Genomic DNA, 17,197 nt, shown 5'->3' with positions numbered 1-17,197 from the left:
TATCCCGACAGAAACCAAAACACGTTTTATTTAAAAAAAATGTGTGCGTCTGCTTTAGTTTCCAGCTGTGAAGGTTTCCCCGTAACGTTCACGGAGGTGATGTTATCATCCCTGTTGCCGTCTTTGTTTAGATCACAGACTGAAGGAAAATCCCATATTTGTCTGAAGGGTAAGGTCAGCTTTTTCACCTCTGAGTGAAGCTTTGAGGTTTGAACTTCAGATCAAAAGTCATTTATTAAAACAGAGAACTGTAAAGTGGAGGATCTTTTGATCCTACACCTCTGTTTTTTTCCTGTTTTTGAATTCAATTCTGACCTGGAGTTATAGCGTTTATTTCACCTAAACTCATCTCTTGGCCTCGGCTTTGACTTCTGTGCTAAACTCTTCTCTCCCCTGAACACATCCTATGATCAAATAAAGGGAAGCGCTTCTCAAAAGAGAGAGCATATTAAAGGTTCAGAAATCCATTTGGAAGCTTCTCTGTGGGGCTGATTGTGTTGTATTTGTAGGCTTTTGTATTTTCAGTGTCAGGATTTTGGCCAAACTGTAGTTTAAAATAAAACTTGGGTCCATATTTCTGCGTTACGGTTGGCTGCATGCCGGGTCGGATCAGGATCAGCTTGAAGGGAATGGAAAACCAGATTGTAAATTAAAAAAATACAGTTTTTGCCCTTTTTTAAAGTTAAAATGTGTTTGTTTCAATGTGACAACAGCACACAGACGAATTATTATACTGCGCTGTGAAACTTCAGAAAACACGAGATCCTCTGTGATTTCATCACAGCTTACCTTTGATTACTGGGTGGAAGGAGTCTTAAAATTCAGCTGAGGTGCAGAAGTGTGACGCGTTTGTTCCAAAGCAAACCCGCTCCTGATCTCTGAGGAACATCCAGGAGTTCTCTGGAAACCGTGGAAGCAGAAAACCCAAACCGCTTCCCCCTCAACCAAGTCAGGATTTGAAAGAAGTGTTGGACTAAACACGCTGTTCGTTTTGGAGAACTGTTGCCAATTAAAGCTGCTTTAAGGAGGAATTGAAGCTCCAGGCTGTTCACGCCAAACATTGAACTGTTTGTCAAAAAAAATACGATCAAAATATGCGTCTCTTTCATTACAAGCTTCCTCCCACAAACATTTCTGCAAATTTCTCCTTAAAAACAACCACATATGATGTATTTCAGGTTTTTTTTTATTACATAATGTGTAAATTGTTCGTTCTACATGTTTGTGCTGAAAGGGAAGATGCACCTGGCAACAACAGTTGTGTTGGCAACAAACCAACTTAGTTGCTTGGCAATACAGTTTCTGGATAATTTTAGCAAAAGCATTTTCATACTTCCTTAAAACACCCACTGCCTTAAAAAAAGTCATTACAGTTATGAAAATACATTTAAAATTATATAGTTTTCAGTTTTAGTTCAAATAAAACACATTTCTCATTTGTGTTTTTTTTTTTTAGCAGATAAAAAAAACATCGATCTAAATTTAGAACCAAAGAAAAAATCTTCTCAGTTCTTTATTTTGGAAGAAGAGCAGCTCAGTTAAACTCCAGCAGTAGAGAAAGTGGTTTAGTCCTTCAGACGAGTTAAACTGTAACCTTGAAGAATTACTAACCAGTTTTAGCTGCTGGTACCTCCTCTAAAATGCTTTTATTCTGTACATTGGTTATGATCACCTTTTATTTTTAGTAAGAAATGTCTGTTACTGAAAATCTGAGAAGATTTATTGGTTTATGTCAAGCATTAAAAAATGTGGATTAAGACAATCAAAAAAATACAAATAAGAAGACGTTGCTATCTTCCTGACTATTCCTAATCACAAAAGATGTATTTGCTGTTATGCATACAGTACACATTATATTTATTAAATATAGCGATTGAATAAAAACTGAGTTTGATTTGTTGCTTGAAAGGGTTGGAAAGAAGTACATTTGTATAGTCCCTTCCCCCTTGTGATCTTTCTGCATACAGTTGTCCCTCGCTATTTTGCGGTTCACCTTTTGTTGACTCACTTTATCAGTCCTGCGTCCCGATTGGCTGAGACTTCAGTAAATCGGTCTCCACTGTGTGGGCAAACCATGTATTGAGGTAAATTAAGCGGGTTTATATCATGAAGCCTTTTATAGTAAACAATATCCACATATATGATAATATATTATCTTTGGCATGCAAAAAACTATTTTTTTATTAAATATATGAGTTATTTTCACAGTTCATTTTCCTACCAGGATATAAAACGACTCGATTTCTGAGGCCCCGCCTTTCGCCAGGTGCTGCCTATTTTATGACATCGTCCTTGAATCGGCAGCATGTCAACAAACATATGAACTTTTGCAAAGACGGATGTGCATATTGTGGATATAAAATGAAAACGTTTAGCCCATCACCGCTAGCTCCACGGAGAAAGTGGGCGTGTGTGTTAGCCTGGGGGCGGAGCTGGCAGCGCAGACTCTTCCTGAAGGGGTTGTTCCAATTTTTGTGATGTCACAATGTGAGAACCCACTCGATTTGTGGATTGGGAGGGGTCAGAGAGCAGGTTTTTAGTGGAATGCTTAGAAAGGCATGAACAGATCAAAATACCACTTTGGGGTTTCTTTTCATGTGGAAATAACTCTATAATTCACATAAAAGCTCAAAATTGCATGATATAGGCCCTTTAAGAAAATGTTAGTATTTATTGTTTTGGGATTCCAGCAGCGATGGACCATTTTTAGAGAAATGCTTTAGTGCACATTAGAAAAATGTTCAGATTCCAGCGACAAACAGACGTGTTTCTGATAGAATTTGATGAGGGTTACGGTGGGGAACCGGTGTTTAAAGAGGCTCTAAGAAAAAGCGCATTGTTTTCCTTTTTTTAAAAAGTGCGTTTGTCGGAAATCACTTGTCGTGATGAAGCCAATGAGGACTGGATTGGAATTTGGGGATTTTATGACCCTGATGTTTTGGACAAACCGTGTGAGCGGTGATTTTGGGGGCCAGCGGCCCCCCGGAGAAGTTAAGTTGCCATTTGGAAAAGTGGATTGGGTCACTTGGAAACAGACTGAATTCCTCAGAACAAATGCGCTTCGGTGAAGTGCTGCCCTCGTCTTTCTCGCTCTTCCTCCTCCTCTGCTTGGACAAATTGAAATGGTGATTTCTCTCGGGCCTGCAAACGCACACACAGACACACACAGACACACACGGGCTCTTGGAGTCAGACTTTGCTGGCCTCTTACATAAGCCTGCCAGAGTGATGCAGCACATTGTTACAGCAGGAAATCTCAGGGCCTTTTTCTTTGTGTTTGTTTCTAAGAGGTTGGCATTTCTATTCATTTTTGTGTGTGTGTGTGTGTGTGTGTGTGTGTGTGTGTTGTGTGAACATCCTGTTGAAGTCATGATGTTCTTAAAGGGAATGAAGCCATTAGAGCTGGGTGATATGGCCAACAAATAAAATCTCCAATTACAAATGATGGAATATATTTAACAAAAAGTATTTTATTTTAACATCAACTTTAGAAATGAGCTCTAACACAAAGAGATCACTGCAGCAGCTGTTTTGGGAGCTACTGCTAGCTTGAGCATCTCCTAAAGAGAAATACTAGAATCCACTCGGCAGAGCATTTTTGGGAGCCTTGAAACAGATTTTGCAGCCCCAGAGACCAAAATCTCACTTTTCTCTCACTGGTAGATAAAAAAAACTCTTTTTACAAAGAAATACTATAGGTGTTATTTTAAAAAATGATATTTTGGTAAATGCAAACAGAGAGGAAGTGACAACATCATGAAAACATCAGATAAAAACAACCGTTTTTTTCTAAGGAACTCCTGTTTTGATTTTTCTAATCAATTTGCTCTTTGCTTTTGTGAAACGTTTTATGTTCAATCACAAATGAAAATAAGTGTTTTTCTGGCAGAAAAACTCCCCCATGAGAAGAGGGTTTGATTCAGTCAACTGTATTCTGAACCAACCGTAGAGACAAATTCAAACCCGCTGAGAAAACAAGCACAGATTTAGGAGCAGATTGACAGAAAAAACACCTTTTTTTTCCTAATTCTGCCTCCAGGTTAGGCCTGCACAATAAATCGCAATTTTTTGTTATCGCAATATCAAGCTGTGCAAAATACATATTATAAAAGACAGCGAAAATCGCAACAAATGGTTACTTTAAATGTGCTAAAACAATCTTATGGCAGCTTGAAGTATTTATCTAATCAAATAAATCCATTTATGCATTTGACCAATCGGATGAAGCCCTTTTATGTTAGATGTTCGCCGCCCATGTAGACTAGTTTTATTCAAATAATTAAAGGTATTTCGACTCTTATTTGAATTAAATTAAATAAGTATTAATTAAAAGTTATATCGCAGGGGTGGCGAACAAGTTTGACACAAGGAGCCGAGATTTTTAACTGTGAGAGTCAAAAGAGCCACACCACGCACTGACCTGCCAATAATAATAATAATAATGGCTTAGATTTATCTGCGCTGATTCTTGGTGCTTAAAGTTCTTTCAATGTGTCCATTATTCATTCATACTTGGTGATATGTTAGCTACTGATGTAGCCAAAGCTGCCCTTTGGCAGACTGACAGAGGTGTGGTTGCCAGTTCATGCCTACGGCCGCACTGACCATCACAGGGACATGCATGGACATTCACACACCAGTGGAGCCGCAGGGGAGGGTGAAGTGCCTTGCCCAAGGACACAACGACAGTTGACTGGAGGTAGTGGGGATCGACCCTTCGATCATTGGACGATCTGCTCTACCACCTGAGCCGCACTGCCGCCAAGGCATACACACACAATAAAAGCCATATTATTTCCGTTAACACTCCTCTCCTAACAATACAGCAGCAAGTGTTGCACTTGTTCATTTCGAGGAAAGTGTCCACCCTCAATACATCAAATGCAGCTTAGCCAGAGTTAACAGAGTTAACCCTGGAGGTCAGATACCCCCTACACACACACACACACTCTCTCACTCTATCTAATTCTCTGCTTCTATCTCACACACACAACTACTCAGTGACGTGCAGTGAGGTTGATGGCTGGTGAGGCACTGACTTACGATTGTAAAAACTGAGTATTTCACTGTTCATCCATAACTGGTAATTCTTTGTATGTCAACATTCCTCTTTCAATGTCCCTTACACCAACAAATACACAAACATCTGACCAGAGCATCCTTCTGGTGTAAGTAATTCGTATTCACAATAAACACATTAAATACATTACATTTCCGAAGTGTGAAGCATAAATTTAATTTTGACCTTCAGTAAAAATGTTACTTTTCTAACTTATTTTTATTTTTTATTTAAAAACTAATAATTGACTATTTGCATGAAAAACTGACAATTAATGGAATATTAAAATATTGCTCCGGACTTAGTGTCAAAACACCCACTCTGCCAAATTAATTAATTTATTATTATTATTTTTATTACCTTCTAAAGGATTTGAGTTTGGTTTAAGAGGCAAAAAAAAAACTAAATATGAAATGAGGCAAAGAGCCTTGGTACCCATACAGTATGTAGGGTGCAGTTTCAGTTATTGGTGCTTTGTCTGTATTTGACACAGACAAAATGTGTTGGGTTTTAGGGCACGGGCTCGTTAATACATACCGGTAAAACATGCATGCTAGTGTGTGTTTTAAAAAAGACAGCGGTAGCAAAACTGAGTACAGAGTGATTCATTTTGTATTTTTTCAGTCATCAATCAGCATCCAAACATCCATCAAAGTCCTCATCTTCTGTATCTGAAATGAACAGCTGGGCTAAATTTCTATCAAACACACCAGCTTCCCTTTCATCATCGTCAGACTCCGTCACGTTGCCGTTCCTCATCAATGATGCTGGCTTTTCTGCATTTCGACAGCAGTGCAAGCAGACACGTCAGCCCAAGTTTCTACCAGCCATTCACAAAGTGTGACTTAACTCACTGCCTCACAGTAAAAGGAGCTGAGAAAGGACAGCTATTCATTGTCATCCGCTGGAAGTTGCTGCGGGACTGTAGTTCTCTGCTTGCGAACCATGGATTCATTCATCTTGAATTGTCTGCAGCCTCTCGATTCCCGTGTTCCTCCGCGTAGCCGATAGCTTGCAGTTTAAACTGCGCTTCATAATCTTGTCTCTTTCCAGGCGGCATTTTCAGGGTTTCCATAACAGTGTCGTTCTGTATCATGCACATACCTGCACGTTTGTACTACTCGGGGGGGGGGGGGGTCTTCTTTCACGTCCTCACTTCTCTCCTTACAGTTCTCATCCTGTCCTCTCCTACGTCGTCTTTACCGAAGTCACGCAACAACACATTAGGTGCACCGCACTATAGTCCTATGTTCATGAAAATACGGTATATAGAAAATATGGCAAGAGGCAAAGAGCTGCATTCTTATTGGCTGAGAGCCGCGTGTTTGCCACCCCTGTTATATCGTCATCGCAATATTGATCACTAATATCGCATATCGCGAGTTTTCCTCATATCGTGCAGCCCTACTCCAGTTGATTCATTTCTATATGAAATCAGAACAAAAACAGCCTAAAAACATGATATTGTTTCGGATTCTTGGCATTGACGGTAAAGATGCAGCTCTTTCATGAGTGGGGGCTTTTTTTCATATCAATTTAATGTTACGAAGGCACTATTATTATAGTTCCATACAAATGCCTCTTATCAAATTTATGAAATACAGTTTTTATAAATGTTCTATGCATTAATTTAGCTGCACTATCCGCCACGCCTGAATTTAAAGCGGCCCGTGATCACATGTAGCGTCACACTGAACATCCCGTTAGCATAGCATCATAGCATCAGTGTCTAACGACACCGCTGTCCCCAAATCAACACTTTTTCTTAAACGTGCTGTAAGTCCAACTGGTTTATCCTCCAGTTCTTTCTGGATCTTTTTAAAAATCCTCACATGTTCTGCTGCTTCATCAAACTAAAAGCTACACGGAGGCAACTATCAGAAGTTACTGGGTGGGGGGCTCCTCTTGCAGCGTGTGCTCGTTTCTTTTGTTTGTAGCTCCTTTTCGCTTGCTGCTGTTTTCACATCTGCTGTTAATTTCACATCATGGGGCCATAGAAGCCCCATGAAGGCTAAATCAAATGCTCAAAGGCTTTATTAAGCCTGGATTAATAATATATTTGTTATTATAAATACATACATTTCAGATCATATTCATCTTCTTGAGGGGGATCCATGTCCTTTAAAATGTTTCTTAAAAGACTTGCATGATGCATAAGAAAAACTATAAATGCTTGATTATTATTCTTTATTCTTCTTAAATAACATAACTAAAAAAAACTATAACTATAACTTGGAATTCCACAACCATTCCTGTAAAACTGTGGCATCCCATAATAACCAAAAGCTTCAAGTTCTAAAGCTTAACAAGTTCAAACTAGTTTCGCACAGTTTTCTTCTTGAACCGTTTATTGGTGGTGATTCAGGTGAATTTGTTTTTTAATCATGATAATTTTTCAAAAAACTTCCATATTTAAATTATTTCTCATTAGAATTCTATTGAATTCTTATGCAATACAGATCAATTACGCATAAAATATCTACAGGGAAAAAAAAACACGGAAAACCCATTCAACATAATTGGAAGGAAGGTTATTTAGAGGTGATGGGTCACCCTCAATATTTTAATTTTTTAAACTCATAAAATTACCTTTTACTCCCAGTAATAGACTATTTTCCTCATACTGTTGCCATGGCAACTGCTCAACGCTCAGTCTACGGAGTTCCTAAAGAAGAAAAGAAAAAAGTATGAGGGTCTAATGTTTTTTTTGGATGCTTGTGTAACACAAAGATGACAACATGCTTATTTTTTAAACATTTGTTAGTCTTTACAAATAGTTTTCTGAGCTTTTTGTGTTTATTTAGATTATTGAATTGGTATAATAACAATCATCATAGTAAAAATGCTAATAATTTATTTTTTCTGTTGGAACAAAAATATTGGATTTTTATTTTCAAAGCCACCCAAGTCCTTCAAGAATGCCAAAAAACACATTTATGTACACAAAAGTACTTGGGTACAGATTGGTTTTTAGCTGAATAGGGTCAGAAAAAATGAGATATCTGTGTGGAATAATTCAACGAAACAATGCTCTGCACAGCTGATGCTCCATGATGCAATGAGGGTAGCATGTCTTTTGTTTTCACATCTTAAGCCGACAATTTACTATCTTTCCAGTTTGTTGTTTCGTCCTAGAAGGACGAGGATAAAATCATCAAATCATTAGACTTATACTTTTTATCAGCTGACCTTTTAAGGAAAGTTGATGGAATTTCCCAAACACTTTTGTCGTTTACACCCAAACATTTAATGTGCATCGACATGCAGAAGTTGAATATTTTTAGATCATCATCTCCCTTTTTGGTTCCACTTTGGCGTCGGTTCCTGAAAGAAGCTGCTTTTTTCCAGGTCAGATTTAGACAAAAGAACCCAGACTCTGCAGGGTCATGAGGAGGCGTGCGTCCTCTCTCTGCAAACCCAGCCAGCCTGGAATTATCTGTTCACCTAAACTGCTCATTAAGAGCCTAAAGGGAAGTTTGTCCAACCACACCTCCTCTCTGTGCGTCCGCTCTGTTATACCTAAAATCAGGGCGTTTGAAATTAAGCTAATTCAGTTGGACGATGAGTCCTCCTGCTCTTCTTCATCCGTTGATCCCACTGGGGTCCGACATTTTTCATGACTTAATAAAAATGGCTTGTTTGTGTCCTAGGTGGAAATCAGCCTTCAGAGCAGCTTCCAGCCGGGCATGAAGCTGGAGGTGGCCAACAAGGGCAGCCCGGACACCTACTGGGTGGCCTCCATCATCACCACCTGCGGACAGCTGCTGCTGCTGCGCTACAGCGGCTACGGCGAGGACCGCAAGGCCGACTTCTGGTGCGACGTCATGACGGCGGAGCTGCACCCTGTGGGCTGGTGCGCCCAGAACAACAAGACGCTGATGCCTCCCCAAGGTAAGAGGAGGCTTTGACGGCGGCCGGTCTGCTTCAGAGAGGTGAACAGTGCTTATGTGGAGGTACCATCTGGAAAACAGATGCAGACCTGGTGGAGTCTGCCTCCCTGCTGCAAGGAGGGGTTGTACAGAGCACGAAAAATGACTTATTCAGTTTAAATGTTTAGTCTCTGTAGGTCATGAGCTTTAAAATTCCCAAATGTTGATTAAAAACAGAGTCCCTGTTTGATGAATAGGGTTAGGTGGTCCAAAAGTGCGTGATTTGGACCTGTCTGGAGCTTGTGGGATGGTTAACTTGAGTCAAAATATCACAACAATGAGTAATTAAGTAATAAAAAACACAAAGTGGCTCAGGTTGGTAATGTGAGAGACTACCACGCAGGAAACCAGGGTTCGATTCCCGGAGGGGAATGAATAATGGTACTATACCATTTCAATGGCGAACAATTAATATCACCCAGTGATGGGCAAGACCCTTAACGCTACTGCCTCCCGAGCGCTGGTCACATGCAGCTCACCGCTCCCCCAGGTGATGGGTCAAATGCGGAGAATAAATTTCCCAATGTGGGATAAACACAGTATAATGAAATAAAAGAAAAGAAATAAAAATATAAAACATCAGAAAACTATAAACAAACCAGTAAATCATTAAAGTTCCACTTTTTATCACTTTCTGTTCCGGAAAATAAAAAGCTGGCTGTCGATGAGTCGCTGCATACATGGATCATCTGGGAAAAATCTGTAATGAAGGTTTAATGGAGGCTCTTCGTGAAGGTCAAAGGTCACAAGACTTTGGGACCATGCCCAGCTGCCATAGTGATGCGTAGGCGGAGTTGTAAACTTTGGACTCACGCGATTTGTGTCAAACCTGAGATATCACAAAGACAAAAAGCAACAATGTATTCATGAATTAGAATTTATGTGATTTTTCTGTGCGTGAAACTTTCTTTAACATTTAAGAGAATAACGAAAATGTGATTGAAAAAAGCCAACGGAATGAAATAATACTGGCTTCTAAATTAACATTTATGCTTCCCAAAACATCTAGTATTGGATATTATTGTAGACATTTTCACATATACTGAACTCTACAAAAGGGGTTTATAACAATACGTCTGGGAAAATTTCCCATAAAAATCACAACTTTTCTCCCTTTTTCCACATATATTCACATATAACCAGTTTTTATCTGTGCAAGATGCACATAGTGGCTGTGTGACACGGCCTTAAAATGTCTATGGGAAAAGATGAGCCTGATTATTTTTCTTTTGATTAAAAAATGAATTGAGGATGTAAAGCAGAGTGAGATGTAAATAAACTGTAGTGTGGATGAACAGAAACAAGAAACCGAATTGTGAATACTGATTGAAAACTGAAGAGCGTATCTAAGTACATGATAACCCCCCCCCCCATCAAGTTTTAAAAAGGATTTAGCTGTCGGAACAGAAGCAGCAAAGTCATCAGATCCGAATGAAACGCTGTCAGTTTCAGTGGTTTCAGTTTCTTTGCCTCCTTTAAACATGTCTACAAATAACAGAGATTGTTTTCCTGAACATGCTTTTGGTTTTGAAGTTAGTCCATTACTTTTCCTGCAGACTCTTGAACCACACAGTCCAGATTAACGCTGGAGAACTCCGGTTTTTCTGGAACGGTCTCCTCCAGAGTCTTAGTGCATCTTTTGTTTCTGTGATGCTTCCGCCTGCAGCCCCCCCACCCCCCCCCACCCCCCCGACATCTCTGACGGATGGCTCGCTCTGCAGCCGTTAACATGACCTGGTTACGCTTTTCCACCTGACTCTCCAACCTTTTCCCTCTTTTGTTCTCCTGTAAAAGCAGAAAGTTTCTCACCATCACCAGTGTCTAAGAAAGCATCCCATTTAATTCCATGATGCTGTGAAACAGTGGCTTTTTCAAAGCCCTTAAAAAGTTCTGCTACAAAGCGGATAAAACCAGGTTAAAGGATAAATAAATATTGGACTGGCCCCTCCCCCTTGGCATTCCAAACAGGAAGTACCTGTTGGCTCCAGAAGCCAAAATCCTATAGACGTCTGTAGAGAAATAAACAGCTGTTACTCATTCTATTGGTCAGAAGAAGAATAAGTCAGTTTGACCACAAATACCTGACAGAAACCAGAAATCTAAAATGTCTTTTGTGTGACTTTTCCAGAAACCACAATGTTCTCCTGAAGCTGCTCACCTTCAAACATATGCATAACATTGATGAACAGCTGAACAGCTGACATCACCTCGAGCTTCATGATGCAACCTAAGGCAACCCACAGCCCCCCCCCCAATGGTGTTTAATTTCAGGGATTTGCATCACTTTTGTGTCACTTTTGTGTGTTTGTGTAAGAGCTGTGTGTGTAAGGGCTTTCAGCTGTGTTACAGTAACCTTTTTGTGTCCTCTTTCTTCTGTGTTTTGTTTCTTAGATAACATTTACCTAAGAAAAGGTAAGCGCCCCTAACAGATCCACTGTGTCATAGTGTGGCCGCTCCAGCCTGTAGGCCTCAGAGCTGCATGCGCTTCCTCCTCCTTCCAGCTCTCTGCAGGGAGCAGCAGCTCACTTTTCTCGCTTCGCCTCTCGGTGCATGCGGCGCCTTTGCCGGCCCAGTGAGTGTTGTAGCAGAGTGATGGCGCGTCTGCGTCTTCATGATAGAGGAGGCCGCTGTCCTCCTCCTCCTCGGCAGATAGAGCCAGATAAATAGAGGGCTGTTGTGCCGACAGAGCTTTGCTCAATATGTCTCCTCAGTTTGAACTTTTCATGCTGAAAAAAGTTCAAATCTGTCACTTCCTGCAGGGTAACGTTTTTACTTGACATTTTCTTTTCATGTTTTTGGGAAGGCTCTGCTTCACTTCTAGATTTCCTTTCCTTTGATCTGTTTTCAAAGTGTTCCCATTGATGTTTTCCTTATGATTATCCAAATCATTTTCTAGGACATAGTTTCTGCAGAGCGGCAGGAGTTCATTAGAAATAAGTTGTGGGGCGGGACCAAAAATGTGGGGGAGGAGCTACTGTCCAAAAATGTCATTTTGGACAGTACATGGGAGCATCGACTGTTCATCGCATTTACAAAGAAAGACGGGGATGATGTTGTGAGATGTTAGGTTTTTTGGGTCAATACTCGATTCTGATTGGCTGCTGGGTGTGGATTAACGTAGGGATAATGGCCGACGAAATGTGCATCATCAGAAATGCCGTCCGACGCAAAGCGGTTGCTTCTGCCAAGTGTTACTTTATGACCATTATGCTGCTCACACCATGGTCATTTACAAAATAATCAGTTTTCAGTACTTTATTCTTGTTATTTGTTGGGTTTAGATTGCTTTTTTTCCGGCAAAAGCAGACTATTTGTTGCATACCGTTGTCACGGTAACGTAAAAATGCGCCGCTCAGCCGGAATTTGTAGAAGTGAAAGAAAATCGCAGCATTTTAACTGTGCGTGAAAAAAAGATGAGAAATAGGCAGCAGAGAGTGAAGTGACAGAACAAAGCCCGTTATTGGAAACTGTTCAGAATCAGCAGCTCTGAGCTCGGTTTGTGGACTTTACAAACAGCTGGTAAACAAAGGAAATGTCACGTCGATCATTTATGAACAGCAAGGTCTGAAACGGCACCAAAAATTTAAATAAGAATAGTTTTAATCACAGAAAAAAGGCTCAATAATATTAATATAATAATAACAATAATATTCATGTTAATTAGTATTTTAGGGAAATTTACCTTTTTGTTTTTTGGTAAACAAAACCAAAATGTTTGTCATTTGATTCTCCGCTGACGATGTGAAAAACGTAATACTTTAAAGACTCAAACGTCTGTTCATAGTTTGACATAGTTACAGCTTTTCTAACTCAGCATTAGGATAAATGTATTTATACAAAATCACATTAAAAAGTGTTGAAAAACATTTTCTGCCTTGAAAGTGTCAGAAATGTGTTTTTATGGTCAAACTAAACCTAAACCCCATCAATGCTGCTGTTTGTTTCTTTTTCTGGATGCTGGGAAACACCTTATGTTTACGCGGTTTGTCGTTTTTCCAACCAAACGCTCATTAGTTTATTGATTTGGATGTTTTCCATGTTTAGAGAGTTTTTACACCAACCTGGAAGAAAGAATCACAACTTTTAGAACAATGTTTTTAAAACCTTTTTGGATTCATTTAGTTGATTTATTGACCTTTGAATGTTTTTGTCTCTTTTGACTTTTGGTCTTTTGGTGATATTTGGGTTTTGTTTTATTCAGTAAAAGGTTTTTGCTCTAAAGTTCTGCTACAAAACAGAAAAACCAAATGTATGTCAATCAGACTCAACTTTTAACTTTTTAAGTGATTTTGATTTGAGGAAATTTTGAAAAATATGGGGGTAAATTTAAATAAATTTTAGCTGTAGACAGTTCTTATAATTTTAATATTGATATTTATTTCACATTTAAAGTCCAGTTCATAATCAAACTCCTGTTTATTTTATGATTAAGTATTTATTTTTGAGCATCCTCTGAGACATATATAACATTTTGGGGAGGGCTTTGTCCCTTTTTTTTTAATTCTATCCAAAATTAGGAGGTTATTTTAGGTAACAGAGATCCGGATCTCCTTTTTGCTATTTATTTTTCTTGACTTGAACAGCAGCTGAGATCTTCATCAGACGTAGATTTTTCCAGTTTCACAATGACTCCCGATCGTCTGCAGCTTTCAGAATTCCCCCGCCGCTCTCGTGGATCAGCGTCCAACCTCTCTGCTAGAGTTTCGCCGTTTATCCAAGCCTGTAACTCCCCCGCAGACTGAGGGAAGCCCTGCATGCAGATGTATGTAAACTGGAGTCTTTGACCGCATTATTACGCTCACATCTCCACCGATGAGCTAAATCTCTCGTCAAACTCGCTTTCCCGCCACCTGCAGCTGGAACGCCGCTGCATGTGTGCTCATGCATTCTTTCATTGAACACATGCATATTGGCTCATGACTAAAGTGTGAGCAGAACAGACATTGTGAGACATTGGGCCATGTGACGAGCGCTGGCAGCTGCAGCTGCAGACGCAGTTCAGGCAGCGCGCAGCTGCCGCATGTGGGGATGAACACGACCAGAACGCTAAATGCTGCAGAACCTTTAATCGGTTAAAAGAAATGTTTTTGTTTTTTGTGTTAAATGTTTGCAGTTTTAAAAAATTAGCTGTAGTTTTAACAACAGAAACGGCTTTAGTTTAAAAAAAAAAACGTTTAATTGCATAAATAGTTTGAGATCAAGAAAGAAATCTGATTTTAAAGTCAATAAACATTTTTTAAAAGACTTTCTTAATAGGAATTAAAAATGATCAGTTTGTTTGTCCAAACATTCATGCAGAAAGGATCTTTGCTCTCATGGATTTTACACCAAGAAACAAAACCTTTCAAGATCATGTATTAAAAAAAAGGAAATTGTTCTGGAAAATTCTGCTCCTAAAAAAACAAGTTAAGTTGATAATTTAAAGTTAGGTTAGTTAAAATGTAGTTAAAGATGCTGAACATGGCCAAAAACAATTAGCTCAGTAGTGGAAACACTTAATATTCACTTTAGAAACTCTGTGAAGATTCAGTTGACAACATTAAGTACAAAATGTTGAAAAAATATTACAGAATAAAAGGACAAAGTAAACATGCTTCTAACAAAAACAAATCGTTGTTGTTTTAAAAATTTTATAACAGCAGAAATGCCAAAAGTTAGCAAAACTGGAAAAAAAAGGCTGTGAATGCTGTATTATAAAGTTTAAACGATATTTTTCTCTATTTTTTTAAATTCAGGTTTGATCTTAGTTAAGATTTATAAAATGAAATGGAATATTATAATTTTATGACCCAAACAAAAAAAGTCCTTAAATTCATTTTGAAAGGATGAGAAATGCTGGAAAAAGAGTCACTTTCTGATTTGGCGTAATTTCACTTTTTAAGGGTTAAATCGCCTAAAAAGCTGAATTCCTGCATCTTTTAGAACCACTGTGTGACTTTTGTTTACGACTTTGTGCAGTGAGTTTTTCTTATTTAGAGCATTTACACTTTTTAGATGGATAGAGAGTCGAGACCTTTAGTTTGGCGCCACAGCAGAGTTTCGAAGAGCTTTCACAGAACTGAATGTGACAGGAAAGGAAGGAATTGTGTTGTGGACCAACGACATCAGTTAAATGAACGGCTCAAAACCGAATTCACATGAACACATCTGCGCACATCAACGAACGACAACAAGAAAGTAAACACTTGTGAATTGTCACGCACGGATCACAAAAGGCCGACATTTAATTTGTGAAAAACGTGCAAAATGCTTGTTGTGGCTGTGTGACCCGGCCTTAAGAGTTAACGTGAAGATCTTTGAAGAAGCTGTGTTGGCCAGCCGGAGCCTGAGTGAAACGCTGTCGGCCGCCCCGACGCAGATGTCATGTAAAACAGCAGCAGGACCGGGATCGGATTTCGTCCGCCGTCCCCTCTGCTGCCTCCATGTTCGCCCCGCCTCATGCCTGTTTGAATCCGTTTTCACAAACTCGCTGAGCCTTTCATTCATAATCCTAAATGGATTGAAAAGCTGCATTCCTCATTAGCGCCGCGATGCAGCAATTCAACTTTACACAAATATCAACTGTCAGAAACACTCAAATTAAATCAAAAACTACAGCCGTACGTCCAAACTGTTCATCCGTTGGCTCAGATACAATTTCCTTCACTTTGGAAGCCAATCAGCTGAAACGAAGGTCGCTTGGAATAATAGGTTCCCATTAAGTTTGATTACAATCAGTTGCTGTACTTTGATTTTCTGCTTTTATTGTGACACTCTGCTTTCAAAGAGGAGCTACTAAATGAGTTTTTGTTTGGAGGCTTCAAGCTGTTTTTTTTCTTTTTGTTGGTTGGTAAAGTGACAGTTTGTGGGAGGAGTTTAATTTTGCACTTATTTATATGTGAAAGCCAGGTCGCCTTCAGGAAGTAAACAGACAGAAATGAAAACAGGAAGGTGAAAGGGAGGTGTAAGATTTTAAATTTTCGCTTCAGCTGAGCTCTAAACGGCTTCCAGACTGATCTGCAAAAATAGTTCTCTACTTCTGCTCGCTGGTATGGAAGCGATTATGTAGCATAAATAAAAAGCAAAGTCAAAACCAGAAATGCTTTTTCATTTTCAAAATGAAGCTGCATTTTTTGACTCAAAAATATAATGAAAAAGCAATCCACCAAAATGCTTTTTCATTTCCTTCCTCAACACAGCTTATTCTGTCACTTAATTAAAATTAAAATGAAAATGGTATTTGACATTTCATTTTCAAACAGTTCTCTGGTAAATGTGTAGCATAATTCATTTAGAAATGTCTAATTTGACCATTAAAATGGATTAATAGAAATGCTTTTTAATTTTCAAAATGAAGCTGCATTTTTTGACTCAAAATTAAAAAGAAAAAGCAATATTTCAAAATGCTTTTTCATTTCCTTCCTCAATACAGCTTATTCTGTCACTTAATTAAAATGATAAAGAAAATGGTATTTGACATTTCATTTTCAAAAAGGTCCCTGGTAAATGTGTACCAAAATTCATTTAGAAATGTCTCATTTGACAATTAAAATGGATTAATAGAAGTGCTTTTTAATTTTCAAAATGTAACTGCATTTTTTGACTCAAAATTAAAAAGAAAAAGCAATATTTCAAAATGCTTTTTCATTTTATACTTAAAACTGCTTATTCTGTGTCATAATTCAAACGAAAATGCAAAGAGGGGATTGCATTTGCATTTTAACATCCACCCCGCGCAAGTTGTCACAATATTCAATTCGAAAAAGCATTAGCAGAGGGGAGGCGGGGCGATGACGTCACTGCTCTCTCTGTGTGTCCGGCTGCTGACTGACGCACACACACGCACCAGGAGCAGACTGTGTTAGCGGCAGAGACGAGGGTTTTGTGATGGTTGTGAACTTCTGATGAGTTTCCACAGCTTCTCAGGACTAAGTAACTGCATGTCCGCCTTCTGCGGTCCTCCTCCGGACGCACCGCGAACAAGCTTTGTTCTTTGGACCGCCAGCTGCCTTCGCACAGCGGAGCGCGAAGCTCCGACGATCGCTGAAGGCGGAAATGCTGCTACGATCTGAGAAACCATCATATGAATTTGTGTTTCCAGTGGTGTCCAGAACAAAATAAAGACTGATGTAATTCACAGATATTTACACATTTATCTGCAGCTTTGCGGTGAATTTGCTGTTTGATGACAGCTGGAGCTCCATCATCAGACAGCAGATTTCTCGATGCT

The 17,197-nt window shown here is 39.2% G+C and overlaps 1 protein-coding gene across 3 annotated transcripts in view; it reads left to right on the top strand.

Annotated features, from left to right (window-relative positions):
• Positions 1 to 17,197, top strand: part of sfmbt2 (Scm like with four mbt domains 2) — a 53,764-nt gene that overhangs the window by 10,717 nt on the left and 25,850 nt on the right. For 2 of the 3 annotated variants that reach the window (XM_011491300.3, XM_011491301.3), the window contains exons 4-5: positions 8,710 to 8,950; positions 11,380 to 11,400. In XM_011491300.3, coding sequence (XP_011489602.1) covers positions 8,710 to 8,950; positions 11,380 to 11,400 — 262 coding nt within the window. The remainder of the gene's footprint in view (positions 1 to 8,709; positions 8,951 to 11,379; positions 11,401 to 17,197) is intronic. The other variant, XM_011491304.3, reaches the window with a different exon arrangement.

This window comes from Oryzias latipes, chromosome 23 (genome assembly GCF_002234675.1).
Source record: "Oryzias latipes chromosome 23, ASM223467v1".
Classification (NCBI taxonomy): Eukaryota; Metazoa; Chordata; class Actinopteri; order Beloniformes; family Adrianichthyidae; genus Oryzias; species Oryzias latipes.
The sequence above is the reverse complement of the archived record's forward strand: the minus strand, read 5'-3'. Positions and strand labels throughout refer to the sequence as shown.